General features: G+C 26.5%; 1 protein-coding gene across 2 annotated transcripts in view; it reads left to right on the top strand.

The window, feature by feature from the left end:
* Positions 1-19,258, top strand: part of LOC100197320 (ubiquitin carboxyl-terminal hydrolase 32) — a 104,879-nt gene extending 85,621 nt beyond the window's left edge. For both annotated transcript variants that reach the window (XM_065808102.1, XM_065808103.1), the window contains exons 31-35: positions 3,243-3,315; positions 3,409-3,552; positions 7,130-7,276; positions 9,905-9,997; positions 18,842-19,258. In XM_065808102.1, coding sequence (XP_065664174.1) covers positions 3,243-3,315; positions 3,409-3,552; positions 7,130-7,276; positions 9,905-9,997; positions 18,842-19,015 — 631 coding nt within the window. In that variant the 3' untranslated portion in view covers positions 19,016-19,258. The remainder of the gene's footprint in view (positions 1-3,242; positions 3,316-3,408; positions 3,553-7,129; positions 7,277-9,904; positions 9,998-18,841) is intronic.
* The last annotated feature ends 232 nt before the right edge of the window (positions 19,259-19,490 follow it).

A 19,490-nucleotide genomic window follows, 5' to 3' on the forward strand; every position in this document is an offset into this window, starting at 1 on the left:
ATATTCTTTGAATTTAAACTTCTCAAGTGACAATGTATTAATAAGTTATTGGTAATGATTAATGTAATGTAGCGATTTAATAAATGTAGAGATTAATTGGGAGTGATGTAATTTGTAATAATGTACTGTTGTTATTGATGATGCTAATGATGGGCTTTTGGGAATGATGTAATGTATAATGATGAACTATTGTTATTGATGATGTTATTGATCGACTGTTGTTTTTAGTAATGTGTAATGATGTGATATTGTTATATATCAAGTTTACTTAAGATAGAATTACTTATATGAAAATAGAATCTATTTGATGATTGATCACTGAACATTAAAAAAAATAAGAAACCAAAGGATCTTTCTAAATTACAATTCTAAATTTAAAAAGATAAAAAAAAGTCTAAACAACTTAGAAACATGATTGAGCAAGTTTTTTTTTAGTTTTTCAAAGCGTTAAGTTAATGATTATATATTTTTGTAATTTTTCAAACCATTGTTTAAATTAATGAACATCTATTTTTGTAAATCCATATTCTTTAACATTTTTATTTAGAGTTTCTATGTCTTCTAGGCATAAGTTAACATATTAATATACAATAGATTTTATAAAGTAATGCTTACTAAGTATCCAAAAAGGAATGAAATATACACATTTTTAACATTTATGTAAAATTCTGTCAAATATTATGCTTCATCTATTGCAAAATCTGCAACAGGTTGTTTGTCTAAAAAAATCTTGTAACTAGTTATTTTGAGCAATACTACTAAAATACCATGAAATAGTTTTAGCGAAGAAAAAATGTTAAAACCTTTTCCAAATAAATTTCAACTTAATGTGCCAAACAGTTTTTATACTCTTCTATATAATTTAGCCAATGAGATTTGTAATTTTTGACATATTGTATCCACATAATATGTATTATTATCATAATTAAAATGAAATGGTAAGAATAAAATATTTAACCTTAGTATTAATATTAGTAATTGCTGTAACTGGTGTGAGCCAGTGAGTGTAGCATTAACATACTATGACAGCCGATTTGCTTGATTGTTGTTCATCCAGCAATCAAGACCTGCTTTAAAACTGTTAACCTTATGTGCTTTAACCAACTCACTTGGTAACTTGGCAAGCTATTCCATGAATTGGCCGATCTATTAAATAAAAAGTTTTCACAACTTAGTGATTTCTTTGACATATTTAAAGCTTTTGTTTGAGTTTGTTGAATACTATTTTTTTTTATTGTTTCCAAATCATTAAAACCATTGAAGAATTTAAAAAGTTGAGTCATATCTCCTCTTTGTCTTCTTTTTATCAAGGTAGTCAAGTCGAGAGCTTTTAGACAATTTTAATAGTTGATTTTTTTAAGTGATGGTATTAATCGAGTTGCATGATGTTGGACTCTTTCTAATAAATCAATTTCTCCTTTTCTGATCTGATCCAACATTTGGTTGGCTTTGCCTACACATTTTATTACATGATTTTTCCATTTCAGATTGCTTGAGAAGATTACTCCAAGATCATTTTCAGATTCTGTTATATTTAATATTTATTTGTTGATATAAAGGGGTGATTTTTTGTTATTTCGACCAAAGCGCATGACCATTTCGAAATATTAAATTTCACAAGCCAATCTTAAGTCCACTTAAAAGCTAAATCAAGATCTGATTGCAAAGAAAAAGTTGATGCACTAGAAAGTATTTTATTCAAAATTTTGGTGTCATTTACATACAGCTTGGTTAGATTTTTTAGAGTTTCAGGCAAATCATTTATAAATAGTACAAGTAAGAGTGGTCACATTACTGACCTCTGTGGCACACCACTGGTAATTACTGTCCAAGAAAATATATTTTCACCTATCACAACTCTTTGTTTCTTTCTTTTGAAAATGCTTCAATCCATTGTATTGTCAGACCAGATACTCCATAAGCTGTTAGCTTAAGCAAGAATCTTTTATGTGGCACTGTGTCAAATGCCCTGGCGAAATCCGAAAAAACAACATCAACAGGTTCTTTAAGGCGGTTGAAACAAAGTCAAGTGTTTCAAGTAGATTCGTTGAGCGTGATTTATTTTTAACAAAATTGTGCTGATGCTTGACTATTAGTTTGATTTTATATAGAAAAGTTTCAAGTTTACATCTGATTATGCCTTCCATTATTTTACATGCAATTGAGGTGAGTGATACCGATCGGCAGTTTTCTGCTAAGGTTTTTTTGCCTTTTTTGTACAGAGGAGTGATATTTGCTGATCTAAATTGTACTGGTAGTTAGCTGGTTTCAAATGATTCTTTAAAATTATACGTAAGTGGAATGGTGAATGCTGTTGCACAATTCTTTAAAATAGCTGAATGTAAATTATTAATACCACTCAATTTATTTATTTTTTTTTAGTTTTTTAATCTTTGAAATCTTTTAAAACTTTTAAGATAAACATCTTTATATGTAAAATTGTTATTTGTCATAATGAATGTTTTAGTAGTTCTTAAATCAAAAGAAAGCAGTAGACTATCATCTTCTTTAACAAATGAAGCTTGAAAATTTTTGTTTAAGATATCAGCAAAATTTTTTAAATTTTGAGTGGTTTTACCATTTCCTCCCTATAATGCTTTTATAGAATCTTTGACTGCTTGTTGATTGTTCATGTAGCTGTAAAGAAGCTTTGGATTTTTGGTGACTCTTTTTAGCAGATTAAACTCAAAGTTTTGTCTCACTTTTTTAATCTTATCTGCTACATTTTTGCAAACCATTTTGCATTTAGATTTCAAAAGCAGGTCTTTCCATTTACATGAGCAGTTTTTATATCTTAAATTTTGTTTGCTTCTAATAAGAAACTCTAACCTAGCATTAACCCAGGCTGGTCTGATTTATAAAGAGTTTAATGTCTTTTTAATTGGAGTGAAATGATTACATGCCACCTCAGTATAAAAAATCAGTTAATCAAACATTTCTTGTACATTTTTACTACTGAAGCATTGTATCTAGTCAACATATGAAATTAGATCAGATATGAGTTTAAAATTGGAATTAGCAAACATAAATATTTGCTTACTTTTATTGTCATGGATTGCTTTATCAGACAAGATGAAACTGAACCTTTATCTTTATTTTAGTCTTTAATCTTATTTTCTATTTATGTCTTATATCTGTTTTAGCTTTACTTAATAACCTTTTTTTTTCTTTATTATTATTATTATTTTAATAAACAAGTTTTTTGTTTGTTTAGCTATTGATTTCAGAAACTTTTTTTTCAGGTATTGTTCAAAATGTAACATGCATCGTAAAATTGCAAAAAAATTTGATATATGGAAATTACCTCCTATTTTAGTAAGTTTTTTTTTTCTTGTAAAACTTTTCTTGTGGTTCCAGTATTTATCTTTTACTTTTATCTTTTTTTTTTATTTTTAATTTTGTTTTTAGGTTATACATCTTAAACGTTTTCATATGATAAACAATCAATGGGTAAAATCAAATAAGCATGTGCGTTTTCCATTTGATTCATTTAATCCATCAGTTTATATGACTAAAATCAAGACCAGCTTGAGTTCTAATATGTCATGTAAAGTAAGTTTGTTTTTTTGTATTAAAAAGTTTTGAGTGTTTTTATTACCTTCATTGTATATATATTTTCATTATTATTTATTTTATTGACAAACAAAAAGTTTGTAAGTTTTTGTATCTTTTATAACTTTAAACGTTTATAAATTTTATAACTTTAAACCTTTATTTATTTTAAATCTTTAAACACTTATAAAATTTTAACTGTGAATCCTTTAAATGTGAATTTCTTTATAAAACTTTAACTGTTATGTAAATTAATTTATAAACGTAACTGTCTTAATAGTTTTTATGAAGGTATGTATCTCCAAAATAAGAAAATTCTTAGCTGTTTTTTTAGAGGTTTTTAAAATTTGTAGAATTGCTGTTATTATCAGAAAAAAATTAATTGCTTTTATTAAAAAGCCTGTTTTCTTTTAAGTATATCATATTTAAAAAACTTTCTTATATGTGAACTTAAAAAAGTTTGATGAATCTAAATGAATGTGTTTTAAAACTTGATGAATCGATCCTACTGTAATAAAAGTTTTTATACTAACATTGAGTATTTACCGAAACATCTAAAAGCTGATTTCATTTTGAACTTTTTTTTGAGCAAACAAATTACACGTGATTTAGTATAATGTCATTAATGACATCATACTGTGAATCATGAATGGTGTTTAATTGTTACATCTCATAAAACAATCATACACCATATTAAATCAACATCTGTGACTACAGCAAAAAATTTTAATAGTATTTAATAATTAATTAAGTTAATTAGTATTTAATAATTAATTCTAATTTATGCTAATTAGCTTAATTAAACTAACTATAATATCATTCAATCAGATTAAAGAAAGCTTTGTTGGATTGTTTTTTTAAGACAAAACTTTTTAAATGCTTTAAACGCAGTTTTAGTTTAGTTGTATATTTATTTTTTTAAATATATTTATTTTCTAATTTTGTGTATACTTTTTGCAAAATATTAGTCTACAATGTATCAGAATTTATCAACTGAAAAGTGATTTTAAATCATTGTTATGGCATATCAATGAATTAAATACAAAGACTATTGCTAAGCAGGTGAAAGTAAGATTGTCAACAATCAAGAATAAAAGACACTGGCACAGTTGCAGACAGAATATGTATATATATAATTGAAATGTGGAGCTATTGTGAGAGTGATGAAAGTACTTTTAATGTGTTCTATGGAGCTAAGAGAGCTTATATTAGGAAGAGAGTAGGAAAAAGATTTAGTGCAGAACTGTTCTCTGGAGCTGTTTTCTATACTTTCAAAACTATTTAACTAGTGCTTATCAGAGTCTTGTTTTCTAACCTGCTGAAAAGCAGCATCTGTTATCCCTATTTTCAAAAACTCAGGAGAGCAATCTGGCTTGTCCTACTGTCCCATTAGTCTTCTTTCTATCATAAGCAAGGTTTTTGAATCTTTTCATTAATAAACAATCTCTCATCTTGAATCTAATAACTCACTTTCTGATCATAATTATGGATTTTGATCTTCTCGTTCTACAGCTGAATTGCTAACAGTAATAATAATACTATAACAGGCACTGCTCTAAAGAGCTAGTGTTTCTTGTGCCATCTACTAAAATTCATTCTTGTGTTACTCGTCATTCAATTAAGCCTCATCTTTTTTACTGTGACTGTTCCTAAATGCTCCAAAAATTCTTATTTGTCTAGTTTTTTTCCTCAAACATCAGTTCTTTAGAATTTGCTTCCTTTATCTTCATATAATTTTATAGATTCATATAACTTGCAATCTTTTAAGTTATCTCTCAATCCTTATCTTGCTCTATAAACTTCATCTTTTCTCTTCCAGTAACTTTGAACTCTAATAGTGGTTGCTTGCAGCTTTGTTGGAAGTTAAGATGTTGAAAAAAAAAATGTTCTCTGTATGTGGCTTCAACAATCATGTGTGTAAGGGCTCTGTTATGGTATGGGGTAACATGTCAGTATTGGTGTTAGTCATTTATATCTTTGTATAGTCATGTTGTAAACACCAAAACAAGTATATGGAAATACTAAAGCAGGCCTTATTAAGCAGTAACCAATTTTTATACTCTTTAACTAATTTATGTATGCTTTTAGCAATTTCGGTTAAGCAACTTTTTATTAAATATTAATATATAAATTAGTCTAAAGATATCTTTTGAGCAGGAAGATAAAGAAAGTAATTAACATTATAAAAACCTCACAAAAGTTTGAATTTATGAAATTTATGTAAAAAGTTTGATTACAATAGTTTGAATGACAACTATGTTAGATATAAGCGCTATTTACAAATGAAATTAATTCAGATAAAATTAAAAACAAAAAAATTTAATTTTCTTTAAATAAATCTTTTATCGAAATAACAAAAAACAAATTTAATTGTTAACAACAAATTTTTTTTGTACACATTAACATTTTTGCATTGTTTTTGTTGAGTTAATTTTTCAAATGAACTTGTTGTTGCAGTAATTTATTGTGGTAGTTTAAAAAATGTCAATTAACTGACAAAAAAAAAAGAGAGATAATGAGATAATGTCAAAATGTATATTAGACTAAAGCGTTTTTATTTAAAACAAGGCTTGCTTAAGTCACAATTAAAACCATCAGCAAACAAGCTTTTTGAATAAAAACTAGGATAAATTTTGTTTTATTAGGATAATGCCACAAGGCTAAAAGTTGTATCAAAAATATAAAATAAGCTTATATCAATCATATTGAAATAATTTGACTCATATCAAAAAATTTTGGGCAGAGCTCTTTAGAATAGTGCAGAGAACTGAACCTAAAAATATGAATAACTTGTGGCAACATTTGCATTTCTTTAAGACAATTGGCAAACAATTTTCCTAGCATTTGTGTGTAGATTTCCAACAAAATGTATTTTTTCAGGTTTTTGTTACAAAACAGTTAAATTTATTATATGTTAAATATATGTTACAAAACATATTAAATCTCCAGTAGAAAAGGTTTTTATAATTACGATTAAAAAAAATTCATAACTTGTGCTTTTTATCTTTTTTTTTTTCTTTTTTTTTGTTATAATTTCAGTTTATTATCACTGATTGTTTCCAAAAAGCATTTATATTTTTAATTTACATTTTTTATGCATTTATATTTTTAATTTACATTTTTTATGCATTTATGTTTTTAATTAACATTTTTTATGCATTTATATTTTTAATTTACATTTTTTACATTTTGTTTTTTTTTATTTTTATACTGATACTATTTTTATTCCAGTTTAAATATTGAATTTTATTTTTTTAAATTTCAGTTTATTTTATTTTCTTATTTTAGCTTTTTAGCTTATTTTTTAATATTAAGATAAAGGACTGTTGATTTATCTCATGATTAATAACTCCTGATTTCTGTTGATTTATCTCATGATTAATAACTCCTGATTTCTGTTGATCTATCTCATGATTAAAAACTCCTGATTTCTGTTAGTTTATCTCATGAATCATGAATGGTGATTTCTCTTATGATCTGATATAAAATTTAAATATTTTTTTTTTAATTTATTAACCAATTAAATCTTTATATCTTAATAATAATAGTATCAAACATTTTGAATTTTAACTTTTAGGAAACACATGATGATTCTCCGTGCCTATCAGTAACTGATATTAAAAAGTTTGATGAAACAAATGGCTCATTAACTTCAGACTTAAATTATCAAATCTGTGGTTCAAGTCGCAATGAAGAAAACTGCTACAATCTTTATGCAATATCTGTATGAGATTTTTTAACTTTTATTTTAAAATACCTAAAATTAACTTAGAATGTATGCCTAGTTTGTACTTGTAACATATACTGTATTTACTAGACCCTAACCACAACATGCTGTATATAATAACCACAATGTGTCATTTATACCATATGTTCATCCATATATCCAAGTCCATATATCCTGTTTTTGTTGGTAAAGTTTTTTCTCACTTAAATTCCTCCTGAGATTGGGACAACATTCTACAGTAGGGGTGGGAAATTTTTACATTTTTTTTCTGAAAATTAATTAATAGTATAAAAATTATTTTAAGAATAAATTTAATCGTAACAGATTCAAAAACCCTCTTTGCAAACTCATTTTTTTTGAAATAATAAAATTTTTTAAAAATCAATTGTTGCGACAGATTGAAAAGTCTTGTTTTTAAAAGGAATGACCTTTATAAACTAAAATATTGGTTAAATAAAATAAAGTAACAATTTTACATAAGGCTAAAAATACAAGCAGTGCTGTGGCTAGACGAATAGTGTTGTGGCTAGAGGGTCAGAGCCCCCTTCCCTCCCTCTCCAACCTGTCATATTATAAAGTGTTAAAATCTTAAAAAATTTCTATTACTAGGTGTTTTAAAATAAGTTCTTATATTGGAAAAAGGACCCCTAAATTTGAAAAAAGGCTGCCAAATTCACAGGCCCTGCAAATTGTCTAGCGTGGCTAGTCTCCGTGCTTACAAACTACGCATAAAATCTATGTAACTTTGGGTAAAAATATTTTTTGTTGAGTTCAACAAAAAATATCTTTAAACTCACTAAATTTTAAGTTATTTTAAATTTTTGAAAATTGCATCATAAAAGTAAATATAGTTCAAACACTGAATTATTTTATTACAATAACACACATAGGCAGATCAAAGTTTATCATAGTGTCTCAGAAATTTGGCCTCTAAGTTGGTGACGTTTCTTTGAATAATAACTTAACTTTCACAAGCAATCTTTCACATACTTCATTTGTGTAATCAATGTCTAATGAATAATCATTCCAAATATCGTAGTGTCTTTCCAAACTCTCTAGGCAATTACTAGTTAATGGCAATTTCAACTTTGTTATATTGTCAACATTTCTTCTGCAAGCTAATTCTGCTGCTAATTTATTCAAATATATAACCAAAGATTTAGACTTGTTTGATATGCAAGTGCTATAATAATGATGTTTGTCTATGCTCTTACCATCAAAATAAGCGCACCACATTTCTTCAAAAGAGTTAATATAAGACCAAATCAAGCTTAAATCATGCACTAGTTTTGTAGATTCTATTTGGACTGCAGATCTGCAAATTGATGTCTCACTAACTGCATTGGGTACAGCTTCTGCAATCTTTGCCGTTCAACTTATTTGATACCCTTCATTTTAAGATATCTTAACTACCATTTTACCGGTGATCTTTGCTTGTTTCAATGGATTTGTGTAACAATCACTTCTACTATTATTTTCTGAACTTTCGCTTCTAGAATTGCCTGACAAATCATCAAACAATTGACTATAATTTGTTTCAAGTTCTTTTCTTTTAGGTGGCAGGTTTTGTGGATGTGTTATAATAGACTCTGTCACAATACAATAGTGTATTGACCTTTGCACCCTTAGGAAGATTTCTGAAGTTATTAGAAATATTACCTAACTCTAAAAGGAAATGATATCTTTCTAATATCTGCTTTGTCTTACATAAATCAAATTTCCATATATACAATTTCTTGGCTATAAAATATTGGAAGGGCAATCAATTTGTCTAATTAAATTATTCTCTGATATCTTATACATCTAAAATACAGTTTATATTTAAATATATACAATACATAAAAGTTAAACAATATGAGTTATTTACGCAAATTTTCAAACTTTTGACAATACTTTAAAATGGATTTGCGCAGAGGATTTTTTGCATTTATATATTTTATTTTTATGTTTTCGTGAGTTTTAGGTGATTACTCCATCAATAGTTATAAGGCCGTCACTTAAAAAAAAAATTCCCACCCCTATTCCTCAGTCTAACAAAAGAAGAAATTTTTTTTTTTTTCAATTTAAATTCACCTCCCCAAGGCTAAGAAAGCCACTACAGACAAGGAGGCTACTTAAATGTGGTTATAACCCTCTCAACTCCATAACTTTGAAACATGAACCTTGACAAACAAGGTCTCTGCACAGAAAAACAAGTTGAGCACTGTACTACCAGGGACGTGGTGGAGACCAAACTGGGAACCTCTCGTTAATGAAGCAAGCGCTCTACCACCATACCACTTCTGCTAATCTCTTCATTACTAAACTATTTAACAATGGCTTTTTTCCAGCTTTACTAATTTTTTTTTTCCTGCCAACTGAAAAAAAATACTCCTTTTAAAAATGCCTTTTTACTATTGTCGTCTTTTAACTATTGTCTGATCAGTCTTCTTACTATAATTAAAAATATTTTTGAATCTTTAACAAGCTTTTATTATCTCATACATACATACATACATACATACATACATACATACATACATACATACATACATACATACATACATACATACATAAATACACACATACATACATACATACATTTTTTCTGAAGCTATTATTTTTTTCTTTTTCTTTTTTTTTCAGTGCCATTCAGGAATATTAAACGGTGGTCATTATGTTACATATGCAAAAAATCCAAATGGGAAATGGTATTATTATAATGACAGCTCCTGTAAGGTATATTTAAACTATTTAGGCAGTTATATATTTATAAAAACTTCATTAAAAAGTTTTACTAGTCATTTAATAGTGCATTTATATAATAGTGCATTACGTAGGAGTTGCAATTATCAGTGGGAAAATAAAAAGAAAGAAATTTTTGAATAGAATCCTATCAATTTCAGTGGTAATACGAAGTGTGACAATTTAGTCTGGAAAAAAAGCTCAAGATTTAGTGAGAAGTACAAGTTTTAGTGAGATCATAGGGTTCAGTTACTTGATTATAAGTTTATGGTCAAACCACTTAAAAGAGTTCAAGGAGAAACTGAGCAAGATTCTTGTTTTATCTCAATCTCTTACTAAATAAGAGATTGAGAAAAACAAAAGTTTATAATTTAGTACCAGCAGGATTACTAAAGTCTAGCCATTCACTGCAATTTGGTGTAATGCGCAATAAAGTCACCAATAACAACAATACTGGTTGATAAATAAACAGAAAGGGCTTGGTTTTTATTTATAAAGAAATAAAAAGAAAGTTGAGTGAAGAAAAATGTTAGCATATAAAAGACTTGTCAGAATATTAAAAGTTGATTTCACAACAAATATATCATTGATATGTAGCTATATGTCAAGCATGTGACTTTTAGAGTTTTTACAAATCAAGGAATAATAGCCATCAACATTGAGATCCAAATGCTGATACAGCAAAACAATTTAGCACAGATTTACTTCTATGTCAGCACTTCAAATGAAGAAGAGTTACTAGGTCAACAGAACTCCAAGCCCTAAAGCAAACAAAATAAACAAAAAAAGAAATACACAAAATACAAAATTTAATTAAATATAAACAAAAAATGAATATTTTATTAGAAATAAAATAATATATTCTTAATAAAGAAATGTTAATCTTAATATTATTTGGCAGCAAATTATTTTTGTTTACAAATCATTAAATCATTTCTATTTTCGAATTCAACTAGCAATTTAATGACTTTTGATAGAGTTACTTTTTCAAATAAAGTCATTTTTTGATATATGGTTTTTTTTAGTAATTTCAGTAAACAAAGGGTTTTCTTAGGAATTGCAGTAAACAAAGGGTTTTCTTAGAAATTGCAGTAAACAAAGGGTTTTCTTAGAAATTGCAGTAAACAAAGGGTTTTCTTAGGAATTGCAGTAAACACAGAATTTGGTTTCAGACTATGATTATTAGCTATTGTGCTGCTGTAAAAATTTTTATAAATTTAACTTTAAAATATTATCATTTTTCGAAGTATTATCATTCTTTTTTTACATTTTGCTGCTAAAGTTGGTTTTTAAAAATCATCTGAAAAAAAGTTTATTCTATTCAAGTTATTAGCTAATTTGAATAAGTTTGTAGAATAAGGCAATTTTTTTACTTGTTTACTAAAAAAGTTTTTTTTTATAATCCCTGCACAACTTATTATACAAATTGAAAAAACAATTATCTTTCACAACATATCTTTTTAAGGTCTTGTTTTAAATTTAGATTAAAAATTTAAAAGCTCAGAACAAGAAAATTTTTTAGGTCTTTCTAGTTGATAAAAATGTTAAACTTTTCTAAAAACAAACCTTTGATGCATTTTTTTTTTTTACTTTTCCGTCATCCTTAAAAAAAAAGATTATTCAAATAGAAGGCATACTGAACTGATTCACATTTTGTTTCTTCATAAATTGTATCTGGTAGTTTAAAAGCTTTAAAACATTGAGCTGTCACCAATTTAGCTTATATTGCTTTTTCACTATTATCTTTTCTACATATAAACTAACAATAACAAGATAAAACTATATGCTGACGATAGTAAAATCATAAAAATCATAAAGAATGCAAGTGACAAGGAGAAATTACAATTAGATATAGACAAAATCATGGCATGGTCCTCCACTTGGTTAACAAATTGAATTATGAAAAATGTAAGATTATACATATGGGCAAAAATAATCTAAATAGAGTGTATATAATGCATGATATTGACACCGGACACTGCCATACCATATCTAGTACAGAAAATGAAAGAGACCTAGGCATAGTAATACAATCAGATCTAAAACTGACAGATCTAAAAATGACAAACTCAAGTTAACTCAGCTGTTAGTAAAGCAAAAATGATGCTAGGCATTATAAAATGGACATTTAAATACTTTGATAACAATATGGTAAAAAAGTTATATACAACTTTTGTTCGTCCACATCTGGAATTTGCTATTCAAGCTTAGTGTCCTTACTTAAGACATCGATAAAATTGAAAAAGTCCAAAGAAGAGCCACTAAGATAGCACCGGCGTTGAAGAAATTATCATATGAAAGAAGATTAGAGGTCATGCAACTAACAGCTCTTGAAGAGCATCGAATATGTGGTGATTTAATCCTGCAATATAAAATTCAATTGGCTTTCCCAGTACAATTACACCGAGTCACAAGAGGGCCCTCATCTGAGACAACACAAATTTAAATTGAAAAAATTTTCTGCAAAAACACTCATAGATTTTTTAAAAAGATTTGATAAATTTTTTTGCAAATCGTATTATTATTATAAACTCTATTTCTTTTCTCTCCTAATATATAGAGATGGATCTAATTAATGAACATAAAAATAAAATACATAAAATAAAATAAAAACATCTTTTAAGTGTGATAACTTTTTAAAAATATTTTTTAAATTATAAAAAAAAATCTCCGAAAAGACAAACTTCTTACCTTTTTCTAACAAATATTATACAAGTTAAAAAAATTGTTTTTTAATTGTATCTAGTTTTTTACATTCAAATATATCTTATCAAAAAACTATAAAAGAATATAAGAACTACAAAAAATCCTGTACTCATGTACATGGTACCTAAGCCTGTACTCATGTACATGGTATATGAGCCCATGGCCTCCATATTCTAAAACAGGGCCTTATGCTGGGCCCTTTTTCGGGGGGAAAAATTTTTTTTTTCCTCGCAAAATATTTTTTCAAAAAGTATTTGTTGTTTCTGCCTAACTTTCCCAAAGCTGTAAGATGTTACTATACATTGGCGCTGTTCATCTGAAATTAATTTGGGTCATGTACCAGAGTCATCAAGAATTATCTCAGTGTTTTTGATTACATTAGAATCAGAAGTATCATCTGCGTTTAATTCTTTTTCTGCCACACCATCATTAGACTTATCTCTTGTTTCTTGTCCCTCAGAAGCAGCGGATCCATGCGCATTTCCTTTGTCTGATTTTTCACCTGTTGAATTTATTTCAAAATGTTCTTCAGCTCTGACATCAATGCTACAGTTATGCTCTCTGCAATCCTCAATTTTACCGTTAGAAGAATCTTCATTTCCATATGGAAAAAATTTAGTTAATGATTGACAACCAAAAGATTCTTTTGATCTTATCTCATTTTTAAGTTTTCTCTTTTGAGCTCCAGATTTATGTTTGTAATTTGAGTTTGACATGGTGTTTGAATAACTTGACATCTAAAAAAATAATTTTCCTTTCGAGGCATGATTGAAATCCTGAATAATAAATGTATCATTTAAGGAAAAGTTTTGTTTTGAAACATCATAATCATAATATTTTCAAGCGATATATATGTCCGAACTCAAATAATTTTAGAATAAATTATTTTCCTTTTTTAGTTTATTATTTGATAACAAAGTTCAACTAATGTAAAATGATTAACCTGAAAGATTATGGACCAAATTATGTTAACCAGTTCATTAACGAAGAAAAAACTATTATATGAGAAAAATGCGGGAATTAGTTTACACAACGGTCTGCATAATAGTTTTAAGACCATAGCGGTCTTAAGTGCATGTTAAGCTACTTGTTAACGTTAATAACTTATATTTTATAACGAAGATTAGTTTAGCTTCAGGATTCGTTCAAAGAAATCAGCATAAAAAAACATATGAAATAAGTGAAAAAACAAGAAGTTTACCTGAATTGTTGAAATGTCTATTTTCCACTTTTTAATTTTAGACAATGTTTTTGGTTCAAAAGTTTTTATTTTATTTTCACTTTTATTTTTAATTCAAAACAATAATATTTTACTTGGATTTACTATTTTATGTACAAAATTTAACGTAATATGCTCATTGTGCGGGTATTAAAACATGTCCACACACACTTTTGAAAACAACTTCTAGTTACTGTACTAAAACTAAATATTGTTTAAAGATATTAAACAACCATATTTCTAAACTTCAAGTGTTTTATAAATGAGCTGTTTTAACACCAATGGTTATATTGTAAATAATTAGAACAAATGAATGAATAATCGAGACTTGAAGTTTTTCTCTGTCTATCATTTTGCAATATTACCTGCAAGAAAAATAATTTTATTTGGCTTTAAATTTACAACTCAAGCACTGTGGAAAAAAATTTAAAAACATTCGAAAGTTTATGTTTTAAATATTTTTAAACTTAAAGTTTTAATTATGTTTAATTATTTATTTTAATATTTATTATATTTATTTGATCTTCGGTTACATTTTTAACCAAATTTTTATCATGTTTTCTGTGAAGAAACATAAAATTAAAATCATTTCTTTTTAATTTTCAAAAGTCTGCCATTTATACAAAGAACATCAAAATAACAATTGTAATATTATTGTGGTATCATCTTCATCATTCATATCATTATCATTTTCAATTAAGATTTTTTTTAGTTACAGTTAAAGTGATTTTTTATAAAACACATCGCTTGTTTCAGAAGTTTGACTACTTCAATAATTTTCATTTTAACCAATATTATTTTCCTAGAAGTTTTATACGCTTGAGCCATTTTTGTATGTATAGTACAGAAAGTAAATTTAAAATAATTTTTGTAAGTATGTATAGTACAGAACACTGCTTGATTTTAAGGGTTTTAGGTTGAACTTCAAAAAACATGAGGTTTTTGTTCAGGTTCTATTAATATGTATATGTAGGAACTGGAATGTTTTAAAAATAAAATCAAAAGCGTTCCTTCTTAGTCCAAAATTGATATTTTTTGAAATCCAGAAAACAGTGCTTGAAAAATAATATCATTTATATTATTTTAGCTATCATTAAAAAAATCATAGAAACCCTCATGACCATCCATTATCTTTGTCTTTAAAATGTGGTGATTTAATATATAATAATACCTTTAATGATTTGATGACTTTACTGCTTACATGCTACTAGAACTACTATTTTGGGTCTGTTATATACATTACAGGTTTCAAAGCAAAATAAACTTAGTAAAAAACTTTTATGTTTTTTTTTAATTAAACAATAAGATCATATATATTATATAAATAAGTTAAAAAATTTGAATTTAATTAGTTTAAATTGTCATAGAGCTGTAGGTGGAAGCAACTTTTTTAAGCTTCAATCCATGGTTTTTGTTAGTCTCTGCGACAGCATAGCGCTTCAATGTTTTTGTTAAATTTTTATGTACAGCCTCGGATGTTTGCTCTGAAAAAAGTCTAAGAGCTTTCTGATTCCTTTAGAGAACATCTACAAGGGGTATTTAATAATATGGATGTATTCGACAAAACATAGTCACCAAGTGACAATGTTTTGTCAAACACATCTTTATCTTTACAATAGTATTCTAAATATTCAGTAGATTCAATAAACTGCAAGATATCTTCACTGTATGAAAGTTTTAGCATTATGCTAAAACAACTTTTTGCAACTTTTGCAAAATAAAAGATTTTAAGTATATGGTTAGAATATATATATATATATATATATATATATATATATATATATATATATATATATATATATATATATATATATATAATTGTTACCTGTTCTAAACTTCTGCAGGGTTTCAATGCAGGGGTATAACTGAATTGTGTTACCAGCATCATTTCATCTAATAATTTGAGAACTTTACCACAGTTGGGTGTACTAATCTATAATCTATACATCTAATAATTTGAGAACTTTACCACAGTTGGGTCCAATCCGCCACCATTATGACCATGCCACATTACAGTATTTTTGTCCAAAAAGGATTTCAGGCCCTCATTAACTAAAAGAATGTCAACAATTTTTATCACAACATGCTCATACATGTGAAGTTCCGGAGGAGGGATAGTATCAAGAATAAATTTTCTAGGATCTTCTTTAATTAAACATGGGTTAATAACATTATTCAATAATTGCATAGTCTTATAAGAATATCCTGCATCTTGGTACAGATAGTAATCTGAACTTAGGAAGGCAAAAGCTCTCAAGTCACCTGATGACCTTACTGTACCAGTATAGTAACAACAAGCATGTTTTCTACCATGACTCTATAATATTTTATTTTATTATTCTGAGATTTAATGTTTAAATAGCTACTTGTAAAAATTAATAAAATTAAGCAAAATCTCTTACTGATATGCCAAGAAGTACGCTTATGAGCTTTTTAGATTAATTTAGAAATTTGAGCTGATTTAGATTAATTAATTTAGTTCCAATTTTAAGATTACAACTTAAAATTTATAAACTAGATGTTATTTGTCTTACAGAAACGTGGTAGATAAACAGAATTAGGTGTAAACATATATAAGTATAACATTTTCAGAAATGATAGTAAAACTCATAGAGGAGGTGTTTGAAGTTTAAAAATATAAATAACTTAAATAAGCATTATTTTTTGACAATATATAATATTTGTTTAAGTTTTCCAACAATGTGACTGTCCCGTAAGTAATAAATATGTCATTTTTATTAAGTTTATGCGTAAAAAAAAGTATCCAATAAAGGAAAGGGTTATAACAATCACAATAAACTGCTTTTTCTATAATTAAAACTAAAAATCTGATAGTTGAAGCATTTCCTTAAAGCCTGCTATTTCCATTTTTTATCTGAAAAGTTTGTTGGAGTTAGTAATTTAGTTTTTCTTGAGAAAAAAGTTAAAAAAAAAATGTAAAAGTTTAATTGTTTGTTTGCAATTATATTGTAATTCAACATGTATAAATATTAAAACTATATGAAATTAGCTAAAACAAATGGTTAAAATTAGTGATGTCACAAATATTTGGCGATTTAATAAAAAAGACAATTGTTTAATCGTATTTAATTCTGTTTTTTTAACAAAACTTGTTTATCGTCATAAGCATAAATTCTTAACAAAAAAGAACAGAGTATATATCTCTAAATAAAAATTTTTTAAATTAACAAAATACAAATTGTTAACAAATAAATAACAGTATATATCTTTTCAACAAAATTTACTTAAAATTATAGATATTAAAAAAATTATAGATAATAAAAAACTATATATCTTTTTAACATTTCTTTTAAACACATTTATTCAACAATATTTTTTAACATACCAAGATTAAGGTTATTTTCTTTGAAGTTACGCGCCAAAGCCAGAATTATCACCTTGTTCACTCTTAAGTCTTTCTCGTTTCTACTTCGCTCCTCTAACTTTGTTTCATCGAAAATGTTCATTATAATCTGAAAATTAATCACAATTTAATAATAATTCTAATTTTATTTCTTTTATTTGTGTAATATAAAGTAGGTTAAGTTACTAAACCTTCAGTGAACCCTGTTCTCCGTCAATTCCAACTTTTCTTTTATAGGATCTAATCAACGTAGAGAGCAGATTTCTTGAACAAGTCTAATGAGATCTTCAATGTATACAACATTTTTCAACACTGAGTTTTCAAGTTCATCTTCCTTTATAGGATCTAATCCACGTAGAGAGCAGATTTCTTGAACAAGTCTAATGAGATCTTCAATGTATACAACATTTTTCAACACTGAGTTTTCAAGTTCATCTTCCTTTCCATTTAAAAAAACAATTCTTTTGTAACTGTAAAACTTATTAAGTTTTACAGTTACAAAAGAATTGCAACTGTAAAACTTAATAGTAACAATAACAATTAACAATTGAATTCTTTTCAATACCTCATTGTGAAATACCATACTATAAACAATGTGAGATATATTAAATGTTATAGATTTTTTGAAAAAAAAAATTAATGTACTGCCTGATATTACTATTCGAACTAGTATCATCAATGATGGCATACTGCGAAGAGAGTAGTTGTCTCTTTTGTTACAGCAACAAAAACAAACTGAATCTCTGGACTCATTATGATTTTTTTTCCTTGAAAGATAAGCCATTTGACATGTATTATTTATCTACTTTTATTGTTATTTAAAATAAATGTTTATTAATTAAAAATGTTACAAAAAGTTATAACTTTTACAAAATAAAATAAAAAAGTTGTAAAATTTTTTACAATATTTCTAAACAATTCATCAACCGCTTTAAGAGCTTTATTAGTAAAACTATTAAAGGTATTATTATATATTAAGGTAACAACATTTTGAAAACAAAAAAATGGAGTGGCACGTGGCTTTCTAAGATTTTTGTAATGAAAATATGCTTGAATAATAAAATTAATATTGTTTTTTAAACGCTAATTTCTGGATTTCAGAAAATATCCATTTTGGACTAAGAAGGAACGCTTTCGATTTTATTTTCAACACATTCCAGCTCGTACATATACATATTAATAGAATCTGAAGGAAAATCTCATATCTTTTGAAATTCAACCTAAAACCCCTAGAATCAAGCAGTGAGAAAGTATATATTATACTAAATTGAAAAAGTAACTTGAATATTAACTAGAAAATTTATTGACTAAAATTTGTTTGAATTCAATCAAAAAGATCTTCAGCCAACAATTTTTATTTTTGAACCACCGTGTGCCTAACCCATGCGCCTATATATCTGGTTTAAAGTAACAAATTTGTGTTTAAAATGGAACTATTTTTTTAAGTTTTATTAATAATTGTTCATTTAGATGTTGTTTTTTTTTAATTTTTACAAACTTCTTTTGTTTTTGAAAGTTTTTCCTAATATAATGATGTTTCTTGTTTTAGGAAGTGGATCCAAGTGTGCTGGGTAATGAAATACCATATATGTTATTTTATGAGAGGCAAAATCTCGATATTTTATCATATATGCCAGATATTGAAGGTAAACAACCCGTTGATGTTCAGATAGAAGAAGATGAATTTGAAAGAGAAGCAAAAAAACACTGTTCAATTATGTGAATCAGTCATTTCTGCATTTTCTTGTCTATATTTCATACGCTCGTTCGCATACTTTAGTAGCGTTTCATAAATTTAAACTGCGCCTTTTTCTAGTTTCTAATTTATGCTCCTTTAAAATAAAATCAGCTATTTTAAATTTATTTTTAAAACTATTTTTGTCTACAAATTTGATAATAATTTTATGTAATTTGTAAAAAAATTTATATGTATAAAATTTATATGTATAAAATGAATTTATAAAAATACTTTTATATTTATCTTTAAAACTAAATGCTGGTTTTTTTATTTTTTAGAAAAAAAATTTTAATTTTGTGACGATTGCGCTTTTATATTATAAAATTTTTTTTTTTTTTTTTTTATTATAAAATATTTTACAAATTGCTATTACACTGCTTCATTAAAAAAAAAAAAAAAAAAAAAAGTATATAAAACTGCTGAGCTTAACAAAACTAAATATAGCCACGAAAAAATTTAC

Source organism: Hydra vulgaris, chromosome 10 (assembly GCF_038396675.1).
Source record: "Hydra vulgaris chromosome 10, alternate assembly HydraT2T_AEP".
NCBI lineage: Eukaryota > Metazoa > Cnidaria > Hydrozoa > Anthoathecata > Hydridae > Hydra > Hydra vulgaris.